This window comes from Pteropus medius, unplaced genomic scaffold (assembly GCF_902729225.1).
Source record: "Pteropus medius unplaced genomic scaffold, Ma_sr-lr_union100, whole genome shotgun sequence".
In the NCBI taxonomy this organism is placed as follows: Eukaryota; Metazoa; Chordata; class Mammalia; order Chiroptera; family Pteropodidae; genus Pteropus; species Pteropus medius.
The window spans coordinates 29,871,812-29,895,402 of record NW_024355205.1 but is presented as its reverse complement, the minus strand read 5'-3'; the positions used below and the strand labels follow the sequence as shown (position 1 = coordinate 29,895,402).

Genomic DNA, 23,591 nt, shown 5'->3' with positions numbered 1-23,591 from the left:
TTGGTATATGTCTAGGAGAGGCATTGCTCTGTCAGGGGGTATATGAATACATTCAGGTTTACTAGATACTGCTCAACAGTTCCCAAAATGAGTGAAATAATTATACTCCTCTCATCAGCGGCTTATGAGAATTTTGCCTTGTTCCTCATGCTGGCCCACAGTTGGTGTTGTCAGCTCTTTTTTTTTTTACGCTGTTACTGTGAAGTTGAGCACATTTTCATGGGTTTAATGGCCATTAAGTATCATTGTTGCGAAGTGCTTATTTGAATGTCTTCCATTAGGCTGTCTCTCTTTTCATGATTCATGGCAGTTCTTTACATGTTTTGTAGATCGTCTCTGTTGATTGTAAGCACTGCAAATAACTTTTTCCACATCGTGGCTTGCTTTTTGCTCTTTTAAAGGTGTCCTTCGTTATACTGAAATTTGTAAATTTTAATGTACTCTCACTTCTCGAGTCATCCTTTATGGATAGCTAGCTTGCTTTGTGTATCCTGTTCTAAAAAAAACTACATGATTCAAGTCATGAAAATATTCTTCTATGTAGCTTCTAAACCATTGTTTTTGTGCATTTGGCATAGCTTTTTATTAATTAAGTGGAAATCTTGCAGATGAGAAAATGCCTAACTAACAGCAGCAGCAGCAGCAACGTTATTGTCATATTAGCAGCTAGCTATCTTGTACTGAGCACTTATTGTATGCCGCCATCTTGAAAAATGTTTTATAACGTGAGTCACATTTAATTCTTAAAGCAACAGTGAGTTGGATTTTGTATCCATATTTTAAGCTATGGATATGGATTGTGTATGCCGTTTGGTGAAGCTGAGGCTTACAAAAGCTAATACTTGGACACCAAGTCACATAGTTACTGAACGTTGGGGCTGCATTCAAATTAAGCCTCTCTTTCTCTAAAGCCTCTCGTTGTCTAAATGTACTATTTATCATATTGCTATTACTGTTTAACCTCAGAAAAACACGGGCAAGAATCAGTGAAGACAGTAAGTGCCTTTTTCTCATCCTTAGGTTTAAGCCACTCACTGGGAGTATTTCTAAATCGTAATTCGATTTTGGTCATTCTGGCTTCACTACACAAGTTAGATGATAATCTGACCGATTTTAGGACTCTCCTTTTTACTTACACACCTCTGATGTGAAGTCCTTTTGAAGAGATCTTCTTGGCCATAAAACTGCTAGTAGAATCTATAGGTCACATTGAATAAAATTCTTTTGTGGCAGCATAGGCCCTTATTCATGAAAACCTCTGTGTCCTCTTGTTAACGATGGAATTTTTATGCTACTTACATGGGATAGAACACGAAATGAACCTTTTCAGAGGAAATTACTGCTGTTTGGAATCCACGACGGCATTTTCTACCTTCTACTTTTTGTAATCCACATAACTCCAGAGGGGCTGAATTTGAAAGAAACCTGTGTGAAGGGGGTGAGGTTAAAGCAAGGGAGATCAACCGTGATTGCAGAAATAATTTATAGGTTATTCCAGCCTTAGGTCTCCCAGTGCACACATTTCCCAAAGCCTACGTGCTGCTGATTTGACACTGTTGTTCAGACTGGCCCATGGAAAGGAGATTCATATTACCAGCTAAAGTACAAAAAGAGTTTTGTGCACTGGGTGGGGAGGAAGTGGGCACGAATGCTGGAGCCCCCGATGTAGAGGAAGTGACGTGCTCTCTGCTAAGGGAGGTAGTAACTCCTGCATTTAAACTATTTTAGTTAGAGCTCTTCCCTCTGGCTGGAAGCCAGAGTCAGTGCCTGCTACCTACAATGTACAGTTTCCTCTCAGTCCTTCATTCGTCTATTACTGGAGGTTGTTACATGCAATTCCAAAAAGCTCGGTGACATATCCTAGTGACATATGGTAACATATCCTAATATTAATTTTTTAATTCCTATAGTAAATGCCTTGGGAACATTGGTACCAGGCAGAGTAAGAATGATGCTTGATTAAGTAGAAAATCCCATGCAGTTATATATCAAAAGAAGTGTAGAAAATATCTCTAAGGGGTCATTGCTTTTCCATAGAACATTTTCTTCTTATCATTTAGAAAGTCACTTATATGAAGGGAAAGTGTGCATATTTAAAAAGAGACTAAGAAAAAGAGTTGTAAGTATTTACACCATTACAGTGAATTGGGGATTAAATGTGATAATGGAAGGGAAGTGTCTCATAGATAGCAAATGCGCAATAAATGTTCCTTACAGTTATTTTAATTACAAAAACTAGTTCCCTGTGCTTCTCTTAAATAAATATCTTTCCAGAAGTTGAGTGTGGCTCCCTGTGTAAGTCTAAGGATTTGAGTTGTATCAGAGTATCTTAAAGTGCCACGTCTGGTCTGTGTGTCACACTTGACAGAGGTCATCGGCACATGCTCTGGACAAGTGTAGCCAGGTAAGGGGAAAATCTGGAAATCGTCTTTCATAAGGAGGCATCGAATGGACTTGGTAGAGAAGACTTTAGAGGGGATTTTGCATCTTAGACTTGAAAAGGTTAAAGTCCAGCCTCCCTCGTAAGGTAGACCCCATCTCTGCAGCTGGTCAGCCTGCCCACTGCATGACCATTTCCATCCCTGACAGGCTCCCAGCTTTTCAACCGTCTGCTTGGTTAGCTAGTTCTAAGTTCTAGAACATTCCTCATCATGTGGAGATAACCGTTCTTTCTGGTGACTTATGCCATATCCCTTTGTTTCTGTCTTCTCTCCTAGAGTCTACAGCAAGTCTTCTGCTTATTCTTTCTCATAACCTTTTAAGTATTTGTAAACAGCCCTCGTTTGCCTCCTTCCATAGTTAGGCTTCCCCACTGACCCCATTCTCCCTGCTATTAAGTTCTTCTCTCCTCTTCCCGGACCCGACACCCCGTCCCCCATGCAGTCTGCCTTCTGCAGCCTGCAGTTCGGTTCGTGTGGCTCCCATTTCCCCCATTTCGGTTCCTTAATTCGTTAGAAACCACAACAAACTTGGAGTCATACTCAGCTTGTGGTATATACTCACCCCCGAGAAGGTGTCGTCCACTTTATTTTAGTAGATTTTTCAAAAACCCCAAATGCAGAACTTAAATTTACTTCATTGAAATTTTATCTTTGTGTTTTTCTTCTCTTCTAATGAACCTGTTGCAATTATCTTGGATCCCAGTTTAATCTTCCTTGATGTTTATATCCTTGTTCACGTTATCTGCAGAAGGGACAAGCTGCCTGTTTAGTTTTTGCTCTCTTTGTTGGCTTAAGTGTTGACTTACTCCATAACTAAGTCTTCTAGCTGCCTCTAGCTGCTCTGCCTCTAGCCAGATGCTTCAGAAATATTTACCTTTGGTTTTCCTATGGATTAGTTGTGGAGAGGTATCAATTCTAGGATGTGTGGAGCCTTAGGCAAAATTTCTTTATGTAAAGAATTTGACTCACCCTAGATCAGCTAGTCAGCAGCTTGCTGGTGGCTCAAGCTCATGCAGTCTAGTGAAAGAAATACCAGATAAGCCTGTGGGAATAACCCACTAGCCATAGACTTATATCTAAGAGTACCTGAGGGCATCTTTTTGACACCACATATGAGATACAGGGTCAGAGAGTTCCCTGAAGGAGAGAAAGTGTATGGGGGGTGGGGTGGGATGGGGTGGGGAGTGGTCCCTCCTGGACCCTGCCCTTTCCAGGCACCAGAGGGAGACTTTTAAAGTACAGGGCCCCATTTGCCTAGCTCTTCGGAGGGTATTGATGGAGAGTATAGATGTTAAAGTGTCAAATGAATCATTTATACTCCATGTCCTGCTATTAGTGTGTTCAGAGGTTATCCCATATATATTATAAGTACAGTACAGAGACATAATTGTGGCTTAGCTGGATTTTAGTATGTAATTTGTATACTATTATGTATCATCCAAATAATATGTCACTAACAGTATTGGTCTTTCTTTTTACATTATTTTAAATTTGTATTAAGTCAATATGAGCACATGCTTGTTAAGAGTTCAATTAACTGTGAAAGGCTTAAAGTGAAATTTGCTTTCCATCTTTCTTTACCATCTCACCCCAGTTGCTTTACTCCCCCAAAACAACGATACTCAGCTATTTTAGCTGGGTTTTTATTTGTTTGTTCTTCTTTTAACCTCCTTTCTCATTAACATACTATTTTTTATTTAACTTTAGATACTAACTATTAATTTTCTGTTATGATGGGTGGATATTTAGCTATATTATATACACATTCTCCTTCCTCATCTTCCTGTATAGTTATATGAAAATTTAGGATTAAATCAGTAGTCCCTGTCATGCTGTTACGATGTTTCCATGCTGTTATGACCATTTAAATAGTATTCTCTGCTCGACCAGTGTACTGTCATTTTCTTTCTTAACCAACTTTTTGTTTTTTTCTCGTAGTTAGTGATTGCCTCTTTTTTTTTTTTCCCCTGTCTAGTTTGCTTATTATTATTTTTTTTCTGGCTACTTAGCAATATTTTCTAAATCTCCCCTATGTGAAGAGCCTGCCCTGTCCTGGCCCTTTATTTTCCTGCTCCAGTCTGGCTGCCGTCTAGATGCCATGCATCACAGCCATCCTGGGGTTTCCCTTTGCCCGCCTGGTTAGATTCCTGGATTCAAGTCTTTCTTTTTTTTTTTTTTTCCTTAATAAACGCCTTCATTTTTACTTAAAAAAACAACAACAACAAAAAACCTGTGGTAATTTCTTACAAACTGGTTCATATTGGAGAATGTCTTCAATCCATCTTTTACTTGAATAATATATTTGAGTGATTTGGAATTTTAGTTTGGAAATCATTTCCCCTTTGTTCACTTGTTTTTTGATATCATTCTTATTTCCGAATATTTTACTTGTGCTTTATTTTCTCTTTGAAGCTTTAGAATAATTTCCTTATCACTAATGTTTTGATCCTTCATCGTGATTTGCCTTCTATTGAACTTTTAATTGTGGTTGGTTATTTTTTTTTTTTTTAATTCCTAAAAGCTTTCTCTCCTTCCCTCTCTTCCTCCTCCTTCCCTTCCTCCCTCTCTTCTTCCTTCCTCTCCTTTCCCTTTTCCCTTCTCTTCCTCTCCTCTTCAGTCCTTTCTTTCTCAATGTTCCTTTTTCATGGTGACCTATGCATTTGTTTGTTTAGAGCTTTAAATTTTCTTATGTCTCTGAAAAGGACAAAGATTTTCAGGAATGTCTCTTGGCTTAAGTCATTCTTTCTCTTTCCTTCTAATGCATTTTCTTCTGTGTGGATTAGTCTCTGCCTTTCATGATGGACGCTTTCATCAAAGACCTGTTGATACTTGACTGTCTGATCATATTTAAGCGTAAGATACCAAAAAGGACTTGGATATCCTCTGTACGTATTGTCATCTGTTGGGGGCTTTTATAGCATGAGCAGATGATAAGGCCTTTTTGTCGAGGGAGTCCAGTTGACAATTTTCGTTGGCCTCTTCTCTGGGGATAGATACTCAGCTTTCCACAGATAAATCCTGCAATTTTCATACACAGGGAAGGCTTCCATATATTTTCCTGTTTGCAGCATATAGGTTCACCTTCTTTTGTGCCTGGCTTCCTGAAGTCTAGAGCCTCTTTTGTCCAAAGAATTCATCTTGGATGGATGAGGGGCTAGGAGGGTGAGGGCAGGAGGGGTGCCCAGTGGAGGAGGGGAACCCCATTTTACAGATATGGGGTAGTATCTCTAATTCTCTTTGCAGATATTAAAAATGATAGCTTCATGAAGCCTTGTAAAAATAAAACTCTAAAATATGCTCGACGCTGACCCAATGGGAAAAAAGCCTTTTGAGAATTCACACAAGAACTTTGTCTCCTAACAAGCCTCTTAGAAACATAACTTTATTCCTTTTCCTCTTAAGTCTTTTCACATGGAAAAAGAAGTTCAGTCTACTTTATAATTATCTCGTGCTTCTATAAAATCAACTTATCCAAACTTTTAGTTTCCTAGATCTGTTATATTATCTGTAATATTTCTCTTGTTTAAATTGAATTTCCCTTTTCCTGCCACTCACGTAAACCATTGATTTTCTAAACCACCGAGTATCCTCCATTCGGTTGGATAATTGAAGCTAGATCTCTTTAAATACATAATGAAACCCTGAGCTTCATCTTAACTCTGCACTCAAAGGGCCCTTATGCAAAATACATTTTTTGCTGATTATATTCCTCTGTTGGCAAGAACTTTGCTTATTTCCCTCACTGAACTTTATGCAGTATTTATAGCATCCCCAGAAGGCGAAGGAAGAATCACAAAATTCGCCCTGTCTACCTGTCTACTGCTGTTTGTTTAATGGAAGGTGATGAGTATAGAGAAGTTGAGAGGGAGCCATTGAGTTTTCTCTCTCCTTCCTGCCTTTTTGACCCCTGGATTCTGATGAAGGGCCCTTTATCAGACCTGATGTCTCTACTTCAACTTGCCTGGTTCAAGAATGTGATACAAGGTTAGCACCTATAAAAAGCTTTTTGTAGCATGTCAGAATTTAAATCCTGGAGAGGCTGCATTGGAAAACATTGTATCAAATTAGTGGTCTGCTGTGATTTGCTCTGAATTTTTAAGCCTATAAACGGCCATGAAATGTTTCCAGAATTTACTTAACTTGCTGGTGACCTAGGTAAGTGTGGACGTTGCCTACCCTCTCATTCAAGCATAGCTCCATGTATACCACTGAAAAATGACAAACTCTGTTGAAAAGTTCATTGAGTGAATTGTGCTTCTTAGAAATTGATTGGGCTTAATGATAGAGAATGGCAGAGACTGCTGTTTTATTTAGACAGGACAGCAGGAGCAAAAATTCTCTAATGGAACTGCCTTCAGCCATTGATAGATTTTAAGAGTTTGGAAGCTTGAGGCAGTCTTGATGGTTTTAAGGGCTGGTGGCTAAATTTTCCATAAAGCTGCAAGCACACTTTTCTATATATTTTTATGGGGCTTGGTATAGTTTTTCCTTTAATTTAATTTAATTTAATTTAATTTAATTTAATTTAATTTAATTTAATTTAATATTTTATATATGTATTTTTATCATTTAAAATTTTAATTTATTTAAATTAGTTTCAAGTATACAGTGCATTGGTTAGATATCTATATAGTTCATAAAATAATCCCCCTAATTGCTCTCTTCCTACCTGACCCTCCACCTAGCCATCATATTAATGCTGACTGCATTCCCTCTGCCATGCTCCCCATCCCCATGACCATCTATCAACTACTAATTTGTACTTCTTTAACCCTTCACTCCATTCTCCCAGCCCCACAAACCCTCTCCCCTCTGTCCGTCACCAAATTGTCCACTATATTTGTGAGTCTGTTTTTGATTGGTTTGTTCTTTTTGTTCCTTAGATTCTGCATATAAATGAAATCATATGGTATTTATCTTTCTCTGTCTGACTTATTTCACTCAGCATAATAACCTCTAGGTCCATCCATGTCGTTGCAAATGGTAGAATTTCATTTTTTTTTTTTTAATGGCTGAGTAATATACCATTGTATATATATAAACCATAATTTCTTACCCAATCCTCTGATGATGGGCACTTAGGTTGCTTCAATATCTTGGCTATTGTAAATTGCGCTGCCATGAATATTGGATTGCATAGATCTTTGCGAATTATTGTTTTGGTTTTCTTTGGATAGATACCCAGAAGTGCAGTTGCTGGGTCAAAAGGTATATCTATTTTTAATTTTTTTGAGAAACCTCCATACTGTTTTCCATGGCAGCTGTACCAATGTGCAATCCCACCAACAACATATGAGGGTTCCCTTTTCTCCGCACCCTCGCCAACACTTGTTTTTTGATTTATTGATGATAGCCATTCTGACAGGTGTGAAGAGATATCTCATTGTGGTTTTAATTTGTATTTCTCTGATAGTTAGCGACCTTGAGCATCTTTTCATATGTCTATTAGCCATCTGCCTTTTATTTTTAACCATTTTTAATTGTGGTAAAATATGCATAACGTACCATCTTAACCATTTTTAAGGGTACAGTTCATTGGCATTGAGTGCATTCACATCGTTGTGCAGCCGTCACCAGCATCCATCTCCAGAACTCTGTTCATCTTGCACACCTGAAGCTCCGAACCCATTAAACACTTAATCCCCTTCCCTCCCCGCCTCACCCCCCACGTCCTGCCCTGTCGCCTAAGTCCTGGCAGCTGCCATCATCCTTTCTTTTAAGTAAATAAATTCCAGCGTAGCTGCTTTGCCAAAATTAAATATACACCTTTCAAAGAATCATCAACGGGTAACTTCATTCATTTCCACTTCCTAACTGGGAGGCAAACATAAACTCTGATGTCAGAATAGAGTGTGTTGCCCTTGGCTGAATTTGGCAGAGATCCTCAAGGTGGAGGAAGAAGGAGCTCGCCTTTCAGTGAGTGGGGAGAACAAAAGGCTGTTGTTCTGCAGAGCCTGTCAGATGGTGGCTCTTCTGGAGGTTGCAAGTGTAATACAGACTCTTTTATTTTTTTAAAAAAACAACCTAGTTTGAAATGGAATTCTTGTCCTGCTAGTGTATCAGTCAGCATGGGTTAGATTATGCTGCAGTAAGGAGCAGCCCTCAAGTCTCTGTGGCTTAACATACCATTTCATTCCTGCCATGTGTCCGATGGACATTGGCTGTGAAGTTTAAGTAGTGACCTCTATCGGTTCTACTCAAATTCATTGGCCAAAGCCAAGTGACATGGCTACGCTTAACTTCAAAGGAAACAGCAAAGTTTTATCCTCCTGTGTTCCTAGCTCAAGCTAATGAGTAGACAAATTTATGACCCCATAGCTAGGCTTTTAGAGCAATCAATCAGAGCTGGCTTGTGGGGGTGGGGATTGGGGTTGGGGATAGGGTGGGGTAGGGTTGGTGGTCGTATTAAAAAAAAAGTACAGGATTGGCAGAGATTGGGTTTTATAATAAATTACCCTGTCATCCCAAATTTTTCTGAGCTTTAGTTTCTCTGACTATAAAATGCTCACCTGGGCCCCTTCTAGATGAATATTTTTCCTTTGTGTTTTGAGTTTTACTTCTTGTACTTAGCAGAGCTGGTATCGGGAGTTTGAGATCTTTCCATCTGTTCCTCAGATATTTTGTCAGGGTTGTAGGTATTTCCTTTCCTCGCTGCACTAATTAGGGTGGCAGAGTTTGGGGACAGAGAGTCCTCACTGAGGCAGAGATGAGTGAGGAGCGTCTTGGGGAGGAGAGTGGAGACGGACCTTCCGCTGAGCACTGAGTGCCAGGTGCCTGTACAGGACACCTGTCCTGCTGAGTGCCACATGCTGGCTCTGCATGGATTTTATCTGACACTCCCCCACAGTGTCCTTTTAAAATGGGTGAAAACGCCAGCTTGCCTCAAGTCGAAAAGCTCTGTGTTTCCATTGAATTGTACATGCAAAGAGGAACGCATGTGAGTCTTTTCGCAAGGAATCAGCTGTTCATCAAATAGTGCCAGGCACCGGGGGGCCAGAGTGATGCTGAAAGAGCCGTGCTGTTTTGAACTTTGTTCACGATCTTATAGGGACAACTTTGAATGAAAAATGAAATCTGAAGTATAACATTTTGAGGATAGTTATAGAAAAATCGTATGTGAAACATAGGGTAATGTGTCTTGGAAGGATTAAAAAAAAAAAACCTTCTAATAACGTATACTATATACCCAGAAAAGTGCACGTTTTGATGATGTTTCACCAGCTTGACACACGCATGTCACACCCACGTAACCAGTACCCAGAAGCAGAGCATGGCCTGTGTGTGCCCAGAGGCCCCTGTTTCCGTCCCCCACTCTCACCAAAGAACTGCTCTCTGACTTCTTCAGTGTGTATTAGCTTTTGCCTGTGTCTGTACTTCATATAAATAGAATCCTACAGTCCGTACGGATGTGTGTCTGGCTTTTCCTCGGTGTTATGTGTGTGAGAGTTATCCGTATGGTGGTGCGTAGTTACCGGTCTTTCATTCTCATTGCTACAGAGGATGTCACTGGGCGGTTATACCACACTTTACTCATCCATTCTCCTGTTGACAGGGGTTTGGAGAGTTTCTAGTTTTGCCCGTTAGGAATTGTGCTGCTGTGAACATGTCGGTTCATAATATTTTCATGAGCACACGCATGCCTTTCTGTTGGGTCTGTGTACAGGGGTGCCTTTTTGGGGTCGCAAGGCAGTGCCAAGTAGCTTTCCAAAGCAGTTGAACCAGTTTGTTCTCCAGCCGGCTTCAAGTACGAATTCTGGTTGCCCCCTCTCTTAGCCGACGCTTGATATTTTCTTCTCGGAAGTGTTTCTTTTAGAAAAGAATTCTTCCTAGATTGTTTATCCATCTGAGCTGATCCCTTCTCTAATAAATAAAAAAAGAGGGGGGAATAACCCTACCTAACAAAATACCTGCTGGTGTTTGAGACCTCAAGAGACTGCAGGTCAAACACTCAGGTTGCACTAGGCAGGCGCAAGCATCGTGGTTTTACCAAATGTGAGAGGGTCTTCAACTCCGCTTTTCTTGAGTCACTTCAAAATGATACAGGAAGAGAAAATGTAAGGTCATTACTTCCTAAGAGGAGATTAATATTAAGAATTTGAAGCTGAATCTTTAACTTTTAAACAGTGAAAGGAGGGTGTGGGTAGGCGAAATGGGTGAAGGTGGGCAGGGGCTGCAGGCTTCTAGTTAAAAGATGAATAAGTCCTAGGGATGTAATGAAAATAAAAATTTTTAAAAGATGAATCTCATATGCAGACGTGATCATTTCCCCCTTCAGTTTCTCTACCTACAAGTGTTTACTTTTGAATTCCAGTGTCTTCATCTCTTCTCTCGGTCTCATAAACTGATGTCATGTGCTTTTCAGGTGGTTCTTAGGCTGTTTCTTTATGAGAATGTGTAGCGTATAAGTCTTTTTTTAGACATAGGTAAATATTTTGTTATAAACGTAACAACCACTGGATTGTTTAGGTTTGTCCAGCGTGCAGTGGCTCCTTTGGTAGACACCATTTTTAATACTTGATGCAGTTTTTTGTGGCAGGCAAAACTGGTAAGATTCAGAAATAATATCTCGATACCTGCGGTTGTACCTTGACTTATATTTCGGTAGCCAGCATGATGTGTGGGTGGGGTCCTGATAATAGAATTTTGTTTGAAACCATCACTCAAATAAGTTAGGAAACTAAGACGATGCGTCAGGAAAAAAAATCAGTGTGTTTCATGCATGAAAAATGATGTTGGCAGCTACTTTAGTATTGAAGTGGCGAATTAACCCTTTCTTAAGCTGAGCTAACTTCTGAGCGTTTATTAAACTCCTCTGGGCTTAAGGGGATGCTTGGCGAAGTCTAGCACCCCCCACACTTATAAATACTCACTGACAGAGTTCGTAAAAAGTTAACTAATAGCACGTTACCGCACATGAACGGTCTTCCCCAAACCATTTTCTGACTTTCGTTTTCGGAGCACCCTGAGTCACAGCAATCCCGGTTTGAGGTGTCCTGCCCATCGGCAGGTGTCACCCAAGGTTTTCTTTATATCCCCCTTTGACCCGGCCATTCTTAGCTGCTGGAATGTTGCTGGGTGGCCTCTATCCCTAGATACTCCCAGATGTCCCCTAAGACAGTTTTGCTTCTGGCCGCCTTGAACTCCTCCCCCGGCCCTAGTTTTGTCATTGCTGCTCGACTCTGGGATAGGACCTTTGGATGTGGGTCGCAGTGGTTCACTCAGGGCAGGGCCGTGGCGTTCTTCTTGGCCGATAGTGTCTCTCTGCCTCGCTCTCACCTTGGAACTGACTGGTCCTCTCTGGAAACTGACCTTTGCTTCATAGCGACCCTTTTAACTAGAAACCAAGCTGTTTGTGTAGAAGTATCCCATGTACAGATATCTTAGTTCGGGCTGCTGGGACAAACTAGCATAGATTGGGTGGCTCATAAACAGTAGAAATTTATTTCTATCATTCTGGAGGCTGGAGCTCTATCGGGCTGCCAGCGTGTTTGGGTTCTGGTCAGGCCTGTTCCCTCATTCATAGACGGCATCTTCTAGCTCTTTCCTGACATGGCAGAAGCAGGGGCTGGTTAGCTCTCTGGCCTCTTTTAAGGGCACAGATCCCCTGCCCGAGGGCTCAACCTTCATGACCTGACCATCTCCTAAAGGCCCCACCTCCTGACACCATCCATCATATCAGGGGTTAGGGTGTCAGTGCTTGAATTGGGGGGTGGAGAGGACAGGGACGTAAACGATTAGTCCACTGCAGCAGATGAGTTCAATTGGTACATTGGGTGAGCAGACGTGGTGGCTTTATTCTGGACAGCCCTTGGGGACTGGCGATGGTGGTGTCCGACCCCAGACTGACTGACTTGATTGATGATCTGACAGAGGAGGTCAGAAGGGTTGGCCTCCTTCGTGGGGTATCCAGACCTGTCACCTTGACGGGTAGCCCTAGCCTGTCTGGAAGTGCACTGGTTCATTTCCACTAACCTGCGAGGTGGCTGTTTCTTCTTGTCCTCCACCTGCCCCCTTACAGACCACCAGCCAGACGGAGCTGGAAAACTGGATCACCGCCATCCACTCTGCCTGCGCAGCTGCGGTCGCTAGGCATCACCACAAAGAAGACACTCTCCGGCTCCTGAAGTCAGAAATCAAAAAACTGGAACAAAAGATTGATATGGACGAGAAGATGAAGAAAATGGGTGAGATGCAGCTGTCTTCAGTCACCGATTCAAAGAAGAAGAAAACTATATTAGATCAGGTAATCATTCTTCTGTGGTTAGACGTGGGTGAAATCGTTAGGTCTTTCAAGGTTTTCTGCTGTCTCAGGAGCCCGAAACATCATCCGTTACCTCATTGTCAGCCTGTCATCCTGGCTGCTGAATTCTTTGTTGTGACTGTCAGTTTTCTTCGCCCATTGTGCACCATTGATTGTTATGAGCTAAAGGGAACAATATCACATTGAACGGAAGACAAACATCTAATAGACGAGCCTTCCGCTCCTGCTGGTGTGCCGTTCTCGGCACTTGTGTAATTGGAAAGTCTGCACTTTCGTTCCCTGTGTTATCGGGGGGACTTGGAGCTGTGGTGGGGGCCCATTCCTGACCCCCTCAATAAACTTAGGATTCTTAATCTAGAGAAAGTAGAGTGCAATTTGAAAAGTGTGTATGCAATTGCTGTAGGTCAGCGTAAGTATATTTCATGCTATAAAGGAATGATTGAGATAATAGAAGACATTTGGGCCTCATCTTCAATTGTTTTCAAGTCAGTCAGAGCCACCTAGTAGTGCTTTGAAACTTTGTCCTAATGTTTAGGAAGTAATTATGTGAACAAATGTCTTTTAAGGAATTGAACAGTCGATGGCATGTTTTTCTCTGCCTCTATATTTTCCTTCTATACTCGATGCTGTATCTATATTTTAATGGAGGCCAAATTCATAGAGCATAAAATTAACCAATCCATGGCATTTAGTCCATTTACAATGTTGAGCATCTATAGCCTCTATCTAGTGCCAAAATGTTGGCATCTACCCCAAAAGGAAACCATACCTGGTAAGCAGGCTCTCCCTTCTGCCCCTGGCATTCTGTCTCTATGGATTTACCAATTTGGGATGTTTCCTATAAGTGAAATTGCATTACACGTGACCTTTCGTGTCTGACTTCTTTCACTCGGTATGATGTTTTGGAGATGGGTCCACATTGTAGCACGTGTCAGGACTTCCTTCCTTTCGATGGCCGAATGCTATTCCACTGCATGTATACGCCACAGTTTCTCCCTTCATCTGTTGATGGACATTTGAGCTGTATCCACTTTTGGGCTGTTGTGGGTAGTGCTCTGAACACGTGTGTGCGTTAACACTGTATTTTAAGTCAAAGTAAAGAGGTAGGTGTGAACCGTTAATCATTATCCACATCACCAAGCCTTCGCGATGGGCCAGACTCTGTACCGAGTCTTATTCTTACATTATCTAGCTTAAACATCTCATCAGCCTTAGGAGGCCAGGATTATTTTGCCATTTTGAGAAATGTGGCGATGTACCCTATGGTCGGGACCACCTAGTCCAGAGACTGTGTCTCTACCACGCAGTGGTTTCCACTTCCACCCTGTACTCTCTGCCATCCACCTCTTCCCAAAACCTCTTGGTCTCTTTGCCTCGGATCTTTAATTCACCTCACTTTTCTTCTCTTTGTCTTCCCATGAAAAGCCACCTCTTGGTAAGTCATATAATTCTCCAGCGCTGAAAATCCTACATTTTTTTTTACTTCTGCCTTGGGTGTATGGTCCAGAGCCTGGAGCTGATGGACCTTGTACTACCTGCAAACATAGACCTGTGTCCTTCTACCTGTGGGAGAACACAAAGCAGCTAACGATATACTTCCTATGTATCATTCAGAATTTATGGCTATAGATCTTTGCAGGAAAACACGTAAGTTGTGAAAACAATAATATTTGACCTGCTCTTACCTAAGACACTTATGGTACCTGTCGTTTCTCCCTTAGGATTAAAATCAAGACCTTTACAACGTATACATTTGTAATATTTGTGTAGGATAAAATTAATGCTTGTTTCCCCCTTTCCTCACCGTTTTTTCCCCTTTATTTTCATTGCTGTAGATCTTCGTTTGGGAGCAGAATCTTGAACAATTCCAAATGGACCTATTTCGTTACCGGTGTTACTTAGCTAGCCTCCAGGGTGGGGAGCTGCCAAACCCCAAAAGGCTCCTTGCTTTTGCAAGCCGACCGACGAAAGTGGCAATGGGCCGTCTTGGAATCTTTTCTGTATCATCTTTTCATGCCCTGGTGAGTAGCAGATGATGTAGTTTTGAAAAATATTCATCTTGACTGTTAATCCTCAGCAGGACTTGAGAAGAGCCTCTAAGGTATTTTTCTAGTTTGCTGCTGTGCGTGGATTTCTGATGTGTTCTCTCTCTGCAGTGGATGCAAATCTTCCTTTGACTCTATTCCAGAATTGATTACTTAAGCCTCTCTTGATGGGGCCTAAGTTATTGTGCTAAGAAAATATGAACGGTATTGTCTTAAGAGATCTCTTTGCATGTAGTGTTTATTGTTAACTTATGGCACCTTTGGATGGGTTCTGTTTTAACCCAAATACATATTTTCATATTAACTTTATCAACATGGTAAGTAGAGAACTCTCTCATACATAAATGTGTGCTCTCTCTCTCTCTCTCTCTCACAAACATGTGGAAACATGTACGGTGTATATTAAACCCAGATCTCTTTGGCGATCTCTCTTTGCATTTTATTTTTATCCTAGTTTTCATGGCCATAAACACCTAATGCATTAGAGGAAAACGAAGACCTTTTATGACTTAACCAGCCCAACCAATGTATTTGCTTGGGGAAGAGAATTTTCATCTGACCTCCAGAGCGGCAGACCGTATAGTTGTGTTGTGTGTTTGCAATCTGTAATTTCATGTACTAGCTAAATTGCAAACAGCTTTATCTACTTTTGGCTCCTTCTCAAAAATTGCTCTGCGAGTAATACGGTTTTAGTGTGTTCAAGTCAACACCCACTTAAAACGTACTGCACCTTAGCACATTTGCTGTGGAATTAAATATGAAGCCTCAGGTTCCAGAAACTGCTTTGGAAAACCTTAGCTCTGCTGCTCTTGGCTTGCCACGTCAGCTGTACCCATCAATTGAATTCGGAGCTGTAATTCAGTCAGAGGCATTTGTATTCTTTATAAATAGATTACCATCATCATTCAGATAATTAGGGTAGATTTACATTTTTAAAGAAGTCTTAAACCAATTTCTGGAGTTATTAAAACTGGCATCCTGATTTGTTCTGCTAATTACAGCTCAGCTCTCGGTTTCCCTGACTACCACCTCTCGGTATAGCTATTAAGTCCTATTTTTTTAGTGGTGATGGGTCAAAGTGCTGTGATGAATAAATCTTGCAAATAGTTTTCAGTTTGTATCTCTAAGACTGTTCCTCTAAGACCTGGACACTAATTTGTAACTTAGCCAAAACTCAGTTTGCCTGTTCTGCTAAAAAGTTGAGACAAATTCGGATTTACCTCCTTGTAAGAAGGTAATAATCGAGGGGGCATTTTTGTTAAGGTAGTTCATGATGCCAGTGAGGCAGTATCAGTGTCAATATTAAATCTTGAGCATCCAAAAGGTCCTTTCCTCTTACTGGGCTTGATACATTTTTGAAGGAAATACTTTTGCTGTCTACCTAAAACTTCTGTACTTTAATTATTTCCTTCAAAGCCATAGAAACTAACCTCTGAGAAAGGGAAGTAAAAGCCCCACTATATTACCCTTCTATCTTTTGTCTTCGGACCTTCTAATTTCCTTCATCTCAGAATCTATGATTTGTGTGTCCTTTTCTTTGGATGAGCTGGCCAACTGGAGACGGCGGGCGGGAGGGTTAGTAACGCTTTGAGATTTTTTTGGTCAGTGATTTTAAAGAAAAATATTTAATTCTGTATGTACAGCTCTCTGTTCCTTTGTTTTTTTGCTGTTGTTGTTGTTGTCAGTGATGCACATCTGTGTGTCTGTACATCCTTGCAAACTCCTGTTTTCCATGAGGGGTTTCACTGCAGACAGAACAAGTTAGGCAAGCCTGTCCGGCATCCATTCCTGTTCACTATTCCTCTGGGCAGGGAATTTTACAGTCTGATCTATTGGATATTTATTTTTTTCCTCCTCTCATTGTCGTTTGACCCCAGGGAATTTTTTTCCTCTGGGGGTTAAAGTGTTCTTCAATTTAGCCTTTGTCCAGACATTTTTCTCCCTCCTTTTAAGTGGGGGGCTCAGGAGAAGGAGGTGTAAGGGAAGATATTTGAGCTGTAGTTTAAGCAGCCTTCACCAGGAAGGCTTCCCATGATGCCCAGTGATTTGCAGTAATTAACTGAAGGGTCCCCCCTGTACTCTTTGAAAGAAGGTTATCATTGTTCGTGTTTGCACAGATGAGCAGAATGATAGAGTAATCAGGTTCCGGCCACAAAGGGAGGCATTGTCTGGGCAAAGATCACTGAGAAACTCATGAGCTCTTGTCCAGTCGGGCTTTTGCCAGCTTTTTTTTTTCTTTTCTTTTCTTTCTTTTTCTTCTAAATCCCTTTGCTCATTTTGAGTCATTATTGTCGTGGGGATAGCAGTTCTGTTTGCAGTTTACAAGGCCCCCAACAGTTTAGGGGAGTTACTATACGAACCTTAAATAAAGTGCCATTTGTTAAACAGACTCTCGGGTCAGCTGGTAACTGAGAATATTTAGGGTTGTTTGAGATTCTCTTCCAGGCTTTGTTTTTCTAAAATTGTGAACAAAAGGATGACTGTTTAATTGTTAGAACTGTGTTATGTAGTATTTCTGCTTTTGCTTTTTGATGTTTTTTGAATTTATTCATTCAACCAGCACCTATATTTTTGTGTGTGTGACACGTGTCAGTTACTATCTAGGTTTATGGCAGCAAACAGCCCAGAGTTCCCGTCTTATATTCTGATATTTTTATATGTAATAGAATCTTGCAGGAGAGATGGATAATATATAAGCAATTAAATAAGAACAATAGATACAGATATTGATTGATATGCTATGAAGGAGGAACACAGAGTAATATGTGTATGTGTTTGCCTGTATATGTTGCATGTGTGTGTATCTATGGATCGATTTAGCTATTTATAAATGGATATATCACTATGGGACCAAATGCACATTTTTTTTCCTCTAGGGTTTTTGCCTTTAACACCATTTATTCACTGGTGCTTAGCCTCATTTTCCGATGATTGGCTTACCTGATACAGACACTGTCATGTGAGCACAGGTGTATGCCAGCACTTTATCATTGATTCCTTTTACAGCCTTCGTTCACCTTTAACTTAGAGAAGGATGAAAATAGAGGAAATGCTTACATAGTTAACGGAAACATGCGCCTTTCGTTTTGTGGTTTTCCTTCCCCACAATACCTGGAGCATCATAACTGTGGATTGGAGCGCTTGGAGCTTTCTCACCGCTGTCTTGGATGCCAAATTAACACAGGCCGTGATCTAAGTTTTCTTACCTGCTAAGCTGAGAAAATACAACACCTCTCAGCTTTCTCATCTTCTTGTTTTTATTTGGGGCCAAGACCTTCCCCCTAATACCCTTGCAGAGAAGCTGTTTTGATTTCTGTTTTTATTATATGTGGAGGTTTTTGCCAGTCTGCTCACCTGGCTTTTCAGGGTGTTTATCCTGTTAATACTGATAACCCTAAAGAGGCCTGCCTTCCAACCAACACGCTGACTGCTGAGGAGGCCCCTAGTGTACCCAACAGTATTTCACCCCCGAATTGCTGCCAGTTGGCAGCTGTCATATTGGGGAGTTGCCCGTGTGGGAATCTGTGACAACAAGTGAGTTCCAAGACATTCATCTCCAGCCACAAAGAGCGGGTGGGGAAGTTTCATTTCAAGTCTGACTCGCTACACATACTCCTGAAAGGAGAGCTCGTGGGTGGCTTATTGAGACATCCTGGCAGAAGTTCCCTTAGGTTCCTCATTCCTGAGACTTTGCTTGCAACCTGTGGGATAAAGTCTAAGCCTGAGTGTTTGCCTGGGATGCACGTTATGGAGTCTTCACAGTGATCCAGCATCTCCTGGAGCAGTTACCACAGTGGCAGTTTTAGAGTTGGAGTGTTGCCTTCGCAAATAAATAGTCTAGGTTGCTGGGACCTTGCAGATACCTCAGTGGAGTTTAGTTGATGCTGCTGCTGCTTCTTCCTCCTCCTCCCCTCCTCGTCCTCCTCCTCCTCCTCTTCTTCTCCTTCTCCTTCTCCTAGCAAAATACCTAAACATGGGGCACGCAAGGCTAATAAGGTGGCTCTAGCATCTTCGTAGACCCAGGATTCTTCTGTCTTGTTCTGCCATCCTTGAAAAGATTTCTGTCCAAATGTCTCAGACCAGCGAACATATAGGCCTTCCTGTCATCGGGCAGGAGGAAAGTGAAGGATAATGGAAAACCCCCTCTTTTTGAGGATGATTGATTCCTGGAACTGTAGATAAACCTTTTACTGAATTCTCATTGACCAGAACTAAGTCATAAGCTCATGCAAAATAAGTCGACTTTGTGTGGCCACATGCTCAGGTAGATTTGGGGTTTCTCTGATTGGGAAAAGAGGAAGACTGATATTGGAGGACAACTATTACTCCCCTAATAAGGAAAATGATTTTATGAAATTCTGAGAAAACTAACTAGGAGAGGTTGGTAAATTTAGACTTGCTATGGAATCACAGGAACGAAAGTGTGCCGTCTCACTATTTTTGCCAATATTCAAGCACCATTATTTCATTAGAGTGAAGAAACAGCTCAGTAGCATGTGGGAGAGAATCTCAAGAAAGTATGGTTAGTTTGAGTTCAAGAGTTCAAGCCTGTGACTAGAAGGGTATGTAATTCTTAGAAACATAACATATATATTCTATTACTAGTTTATGTATTTTTACTGACAACTTCAGGCAATGATTGTGTTTGTCAAGTTTTCATTTACATTTTGAATCCAGGAAGGGCCCTCAAAGTTCTAGTGTGTACGAGTCAAGGATTAAATGCTTGGGTGTTGGGCGGCAGGTAGAGGAGCAGTTTTTGAAGGGTGAGACTTGGTGGAGTCCTTGACGACCAGGTGTGTGGTCCTGACACATCTGTCTTGCTGATGTGCCCCCTTGCTGTCCTCAGGTGGCAGCTCGCACTGGTGAAACTGGAGTCCGACGACGTACTCAGGCCATGTCCAGATCCACAAGCAAGCGAAGGAGCAGGTTTTCTTCTCTTTGGGGTCTGGACACTACCTCCAAAAAGAAGCAGGGACGCCCAAGCATCAATCAGGTAGGTACCAGGGGGGACGAAAAAGCAAGCACAGATTGCTTCCATGGCGACCTCACTTTGGGATGCGCGTGTGTGTGCACGTGCATGTATTCATTGACACTGAGTGTTATTTAGAATCAACTAGTTGACACAAAGATGTTAGTTGTGGTAGATGCTTTTAATAGATAATGTATACGCCTAACATTGAACTCTGCTATTAGTCTTTCACCAAGCTCCAGTCTCCCACCTGCATCCTTTCCAAACCCTGGTTAATTACAGACCTACTGAAAGTGCACAGTTTATCCCGAGTCTTTAAAAAAAAAAAAAAAAGCAGGGCTTGATGATGAAGCCAAGTGGGCACCTGAGCACAGAATCTTTTCAAGCTGCCTCTGGCGCCGGATCAAAGGCAGCCTCCAGGGAAATCTGATTGTTTCTTTGCCCTTGACTTTTTGGGGTTGACATTAAGTGAGCAGCTTCTCTGCCTACTGGTATGAGGAAGCAGAATCGGAGAGTGCTCATTCAACACCAAGACTCTCTACTACCCAGGTACTAGGGCTGGAAGGGGATCTCAGCACCTCCTGAATGTTGGGCCTCTGATAAACCAGGCTGTGACCTCATCAATTTTACTCTTTGACTAGCCAAGGCCACTTTACTGCTAGAATTAACGTCTAGGAAACATTCTCTCCATTGTCATTGTCATCCTTCTTTGGCTTTGAGAAACGAGTTTGCCCCAGAACTGCTTCAGCGTTTAAGGACTGAAGGAACATAGGGATCTGTCTTTTGGAGAGGAGAATGTACATGGGCTGCAGTGGCTAGAAAGTGCGGCCTCGGGCATTCTTGAGGCCGTGATGACGACTACCAATTCGACTCGTTCACTCTGAGCCCTTATGTTAAGTGAGAAGAGTTCGATTGACCGACTCGATAAAGAGATCCCTTATTATTTGTTCTGACAATACCAGCCATTAGTTTACTGAAGGACTGAAATGGAAGAGAGAAATTAAACCTGAAAGCTAATGTACTAATAAGTCTTTTGCTGACCAGCACGCTCATCTACATCCGGGGTGTCTGTGTCCTTGACGGGCTCTGAAGGAGATCAGGTGAGCCTGTTGTGGTTCTGTGGTCTTTGGGGAAAGCAGAACATTAAGTTTGCTACCATGAGTTTTTCTTCTCTATAAATCGAAGTAGAAATCATTTGAAGGAAAGCCATTATTTCATCAGCTAAATCACACTAGAGACGTGATGGCCCTTGATTATACCTGCAAAAGGGGGGCCTTCACCATCAGCATTTCTACCCTTTTTTTGAGAGGTGGTGATGTCAGTCGTTATGCATCCTATGTCATTGCAGCTGACTCAGATCACCGCTAGGAATATGTGTCAGGATTTCGGTCAGGACTTCCCAGTTTGCAACTTGGTTTGAACTTCTCTTTCATCAAAAGCTTTAGTTCATGTGCTTCTAATTCTTTCCGCTCCAAGTCATGTTACAGCCCATTGCTGCTGAAATATACAAGCAAATTTAAGTAAATCTAAGAGAATGTTTTCACATTTTTTAAAAATCAAAGGGCGATGTCATATCTTATAAGCAATTCTTGTTATTCTCTCTTAAAGTAAGAGTTATTTAAAAAAAAAAATGTAGTGCTTAGCCATAAACATACCAATAGAAATGTACTTGATTCAGTACTTTGAAATGGACAAAAATTGTATGGTTTTTTTTTTTAGTCTCATTTGCATTGGAGCAAAGGCTTTTTCTTAATCGGTTTATTATTCTGACAGTACATGCTCGTTGAGAGCCAATATATAAAATTTCTCATGTCCACATGGCTAAGCACTACTTTTTTTTGTAAAAAACATGTTTAGGTTTTGACTATCTAGGGGCATCATTACCCTATTATGACTTTAGTTGTATCTTTAAGTTAGCAGGATTCATTAAATTTCAAAGAATAGACAAATTGCTGTTTCGTATATGAAAAAAATTTTCTGTGGTGTTATAGTTAAAAATATATAAATGTCCAGTCTCAATTTCTATTCAACAGAGTATTAAAAAGCGAACTGATTATTTTGGCTAGATATCTGATCCAGTAGATGAGCCTATGGCAGAAATTCTACATCGTGAACGAATCTAATTCACTGCTTTTATAAGTTCATTTTTTTTTTCAATTTAGGTGAATTCTCCAGATCTGAAGGCAAACTGTTTGTTTTTTTTTAAATTGTCAAAGATGTGGGAAGTGATCTAGATAGAGGAACATGATCTGTTACCGTAAAACTTACTACCCGCGTTAGGATTTGATGTAGGTGCATCCGAAAACTAATTTCACGTTTTCTAATAGCCATGCCCATTTTCCAGTCTCCATCCCATGTTTCATTTGCCCTCTTGCCCACATTTCTTAACGCAATACTTTTGTATTTGCAGGTGTTTGGGGAGGGAACTGATGCTGTAAAGAAGTCTTTAGAGGGAATATTTGATGACACTGTTCCAGATGGCAAGGTAAAAATAAACGCATGTTTCTTTTCTAAAAGTACCACAAGTACATCAACATTGCACAATGCCATAGTTTCTTGGGATCCTAAAATTAACTAGACTCAGTTATTAAAAACTGAAGTGATCAGTTCTTTAAAGTTATGTAACAGGTCAACAAGAGATGGAAAAGCATTTTATGCTTAAAACTTGATTACCATTAGAACATTCTCCTGCTGGTATAGAATTTTTATGACTTATCATTTGAATGTGTTAAATTTCCCTCCAGAATTTAAGAGGAAATTGGGGTTCTGGGGAGCTGAACAGTTTATGCCATTGCTAATTCATTTTATATATAACTTCCATTCCCAAGAGGTGAGTTTTTTTTGCCCTCCCTCTCTGCCCAAAACATGCAATTTTGCTCCCATTAATTCCAAAGACTGTTCTGATAATAAGTTCTTTAAAAAAAAAAAATGCATTTGCCTCCCAAGACAAGTATTCGATTAAAGATTCACAGACTTGGCTCAATCTTGTGCTAGGACTTACAAGGGGCTTTCAGATGGCTCTGATTGAAGACCCATGAAGAATATTGATTTTTTTTTTTTTTCCTCTGGGCCACTTTGTCTAGCCTCTAAGTAAATGGACAATCCGAGTTTTAAGTCCGACCTATTGATACGAACAGCCTCTTTGTTATGGGTGTTCTGATGTTGATAACATGACCTTGTATGATCCTCTGGTTCCTAGACCCAGAATCAATATGACAGAAGTCAGTGCTCAGTTGCCATGCAACAGAGTAGTGGTGGTCAGCAGTGGCTCAGACCCCTGTTGTGGATGGAGCTGAGCCTCTGAAACCAGAGTACTGTGCCGCGTCCTGGCTAGTGAAGGGCAAGGAGAGAAGAGTGGCCTTGGGTCAGGCCCGTTCTTCCTTTCATATCCAAACTACTCCTGGATTGTGTCATCATGGATACAAAAGCAGCTGTCCTTGTAAATACCCATCCAGGACATTCTCTTTGCCCACCCGTCTGTTAAGGATGAAATTAAATTGCTGTACCTGTTGCATTTCAGGTATCGTTTTTGGTGTTTACGTAGCCATTTCTGAAGTTAGCTAATTCATCTTGCATATCATTATTAGTGCACTTTTAATGTTGGGATTTCCTCTCCAGGGACAGATTCTGGAAACTGCAAAAGTTTTTCCATTGATTTCCGTGCTGCTTTTTTGTTTGTTTGTTTTTCCAGGGTAATTCTTCATCCTACTTCTCATTTAGAATGCCTCGTTCCCAAAGAGCAGTTTAGATGTAAAACTTTGGCTGATCTAGTGCTAAGGGGCGTTTATTTAATGTGGCATGTGGGGACAGAATGGGACGATTTCAATTCTAGTTAATGGGATTTAGGCAAGCCGATTGCTTTTTGACAATTCCTG

At 41.0% G+C, this 23,591-nt stretch overlaps 1 protein-coding gene across 6 annotated transcripts in view; it reads left to right on the top strand.

The window, feature by feature from the left end:
* Positions 1-23,591, top strand: part of TIAM1 (TIAM Rac1 associated GEF 1) — a 326,413-nt gene that overhangs the window by 230,650 nt on the left and 72,172 nt on the right. For all 6 annotated transcript variants that reach the window (XM_039857285.1, XM_039857282.1, XM_039857283.1 and 3 more), the window contains 4 exons: positions 12,460-12,684; positions 14,538-14,723; positions 19,594-19,740; positions 22,127-22,201. In XM_039857285.1, coding sequence (XP_039713219.1) covers positions 12,460-12,684; positions 14,538-14,723; positions 19,594-19,740; positions 22,127-22,201 — 633 coding nt within the window. The remainder of the gene's footprint in view (positions 1-12,459; positions 12,685-14,537; positions 14,724-19,593; positions 19,741-22,126; positions 22,202-23,591) is intronic.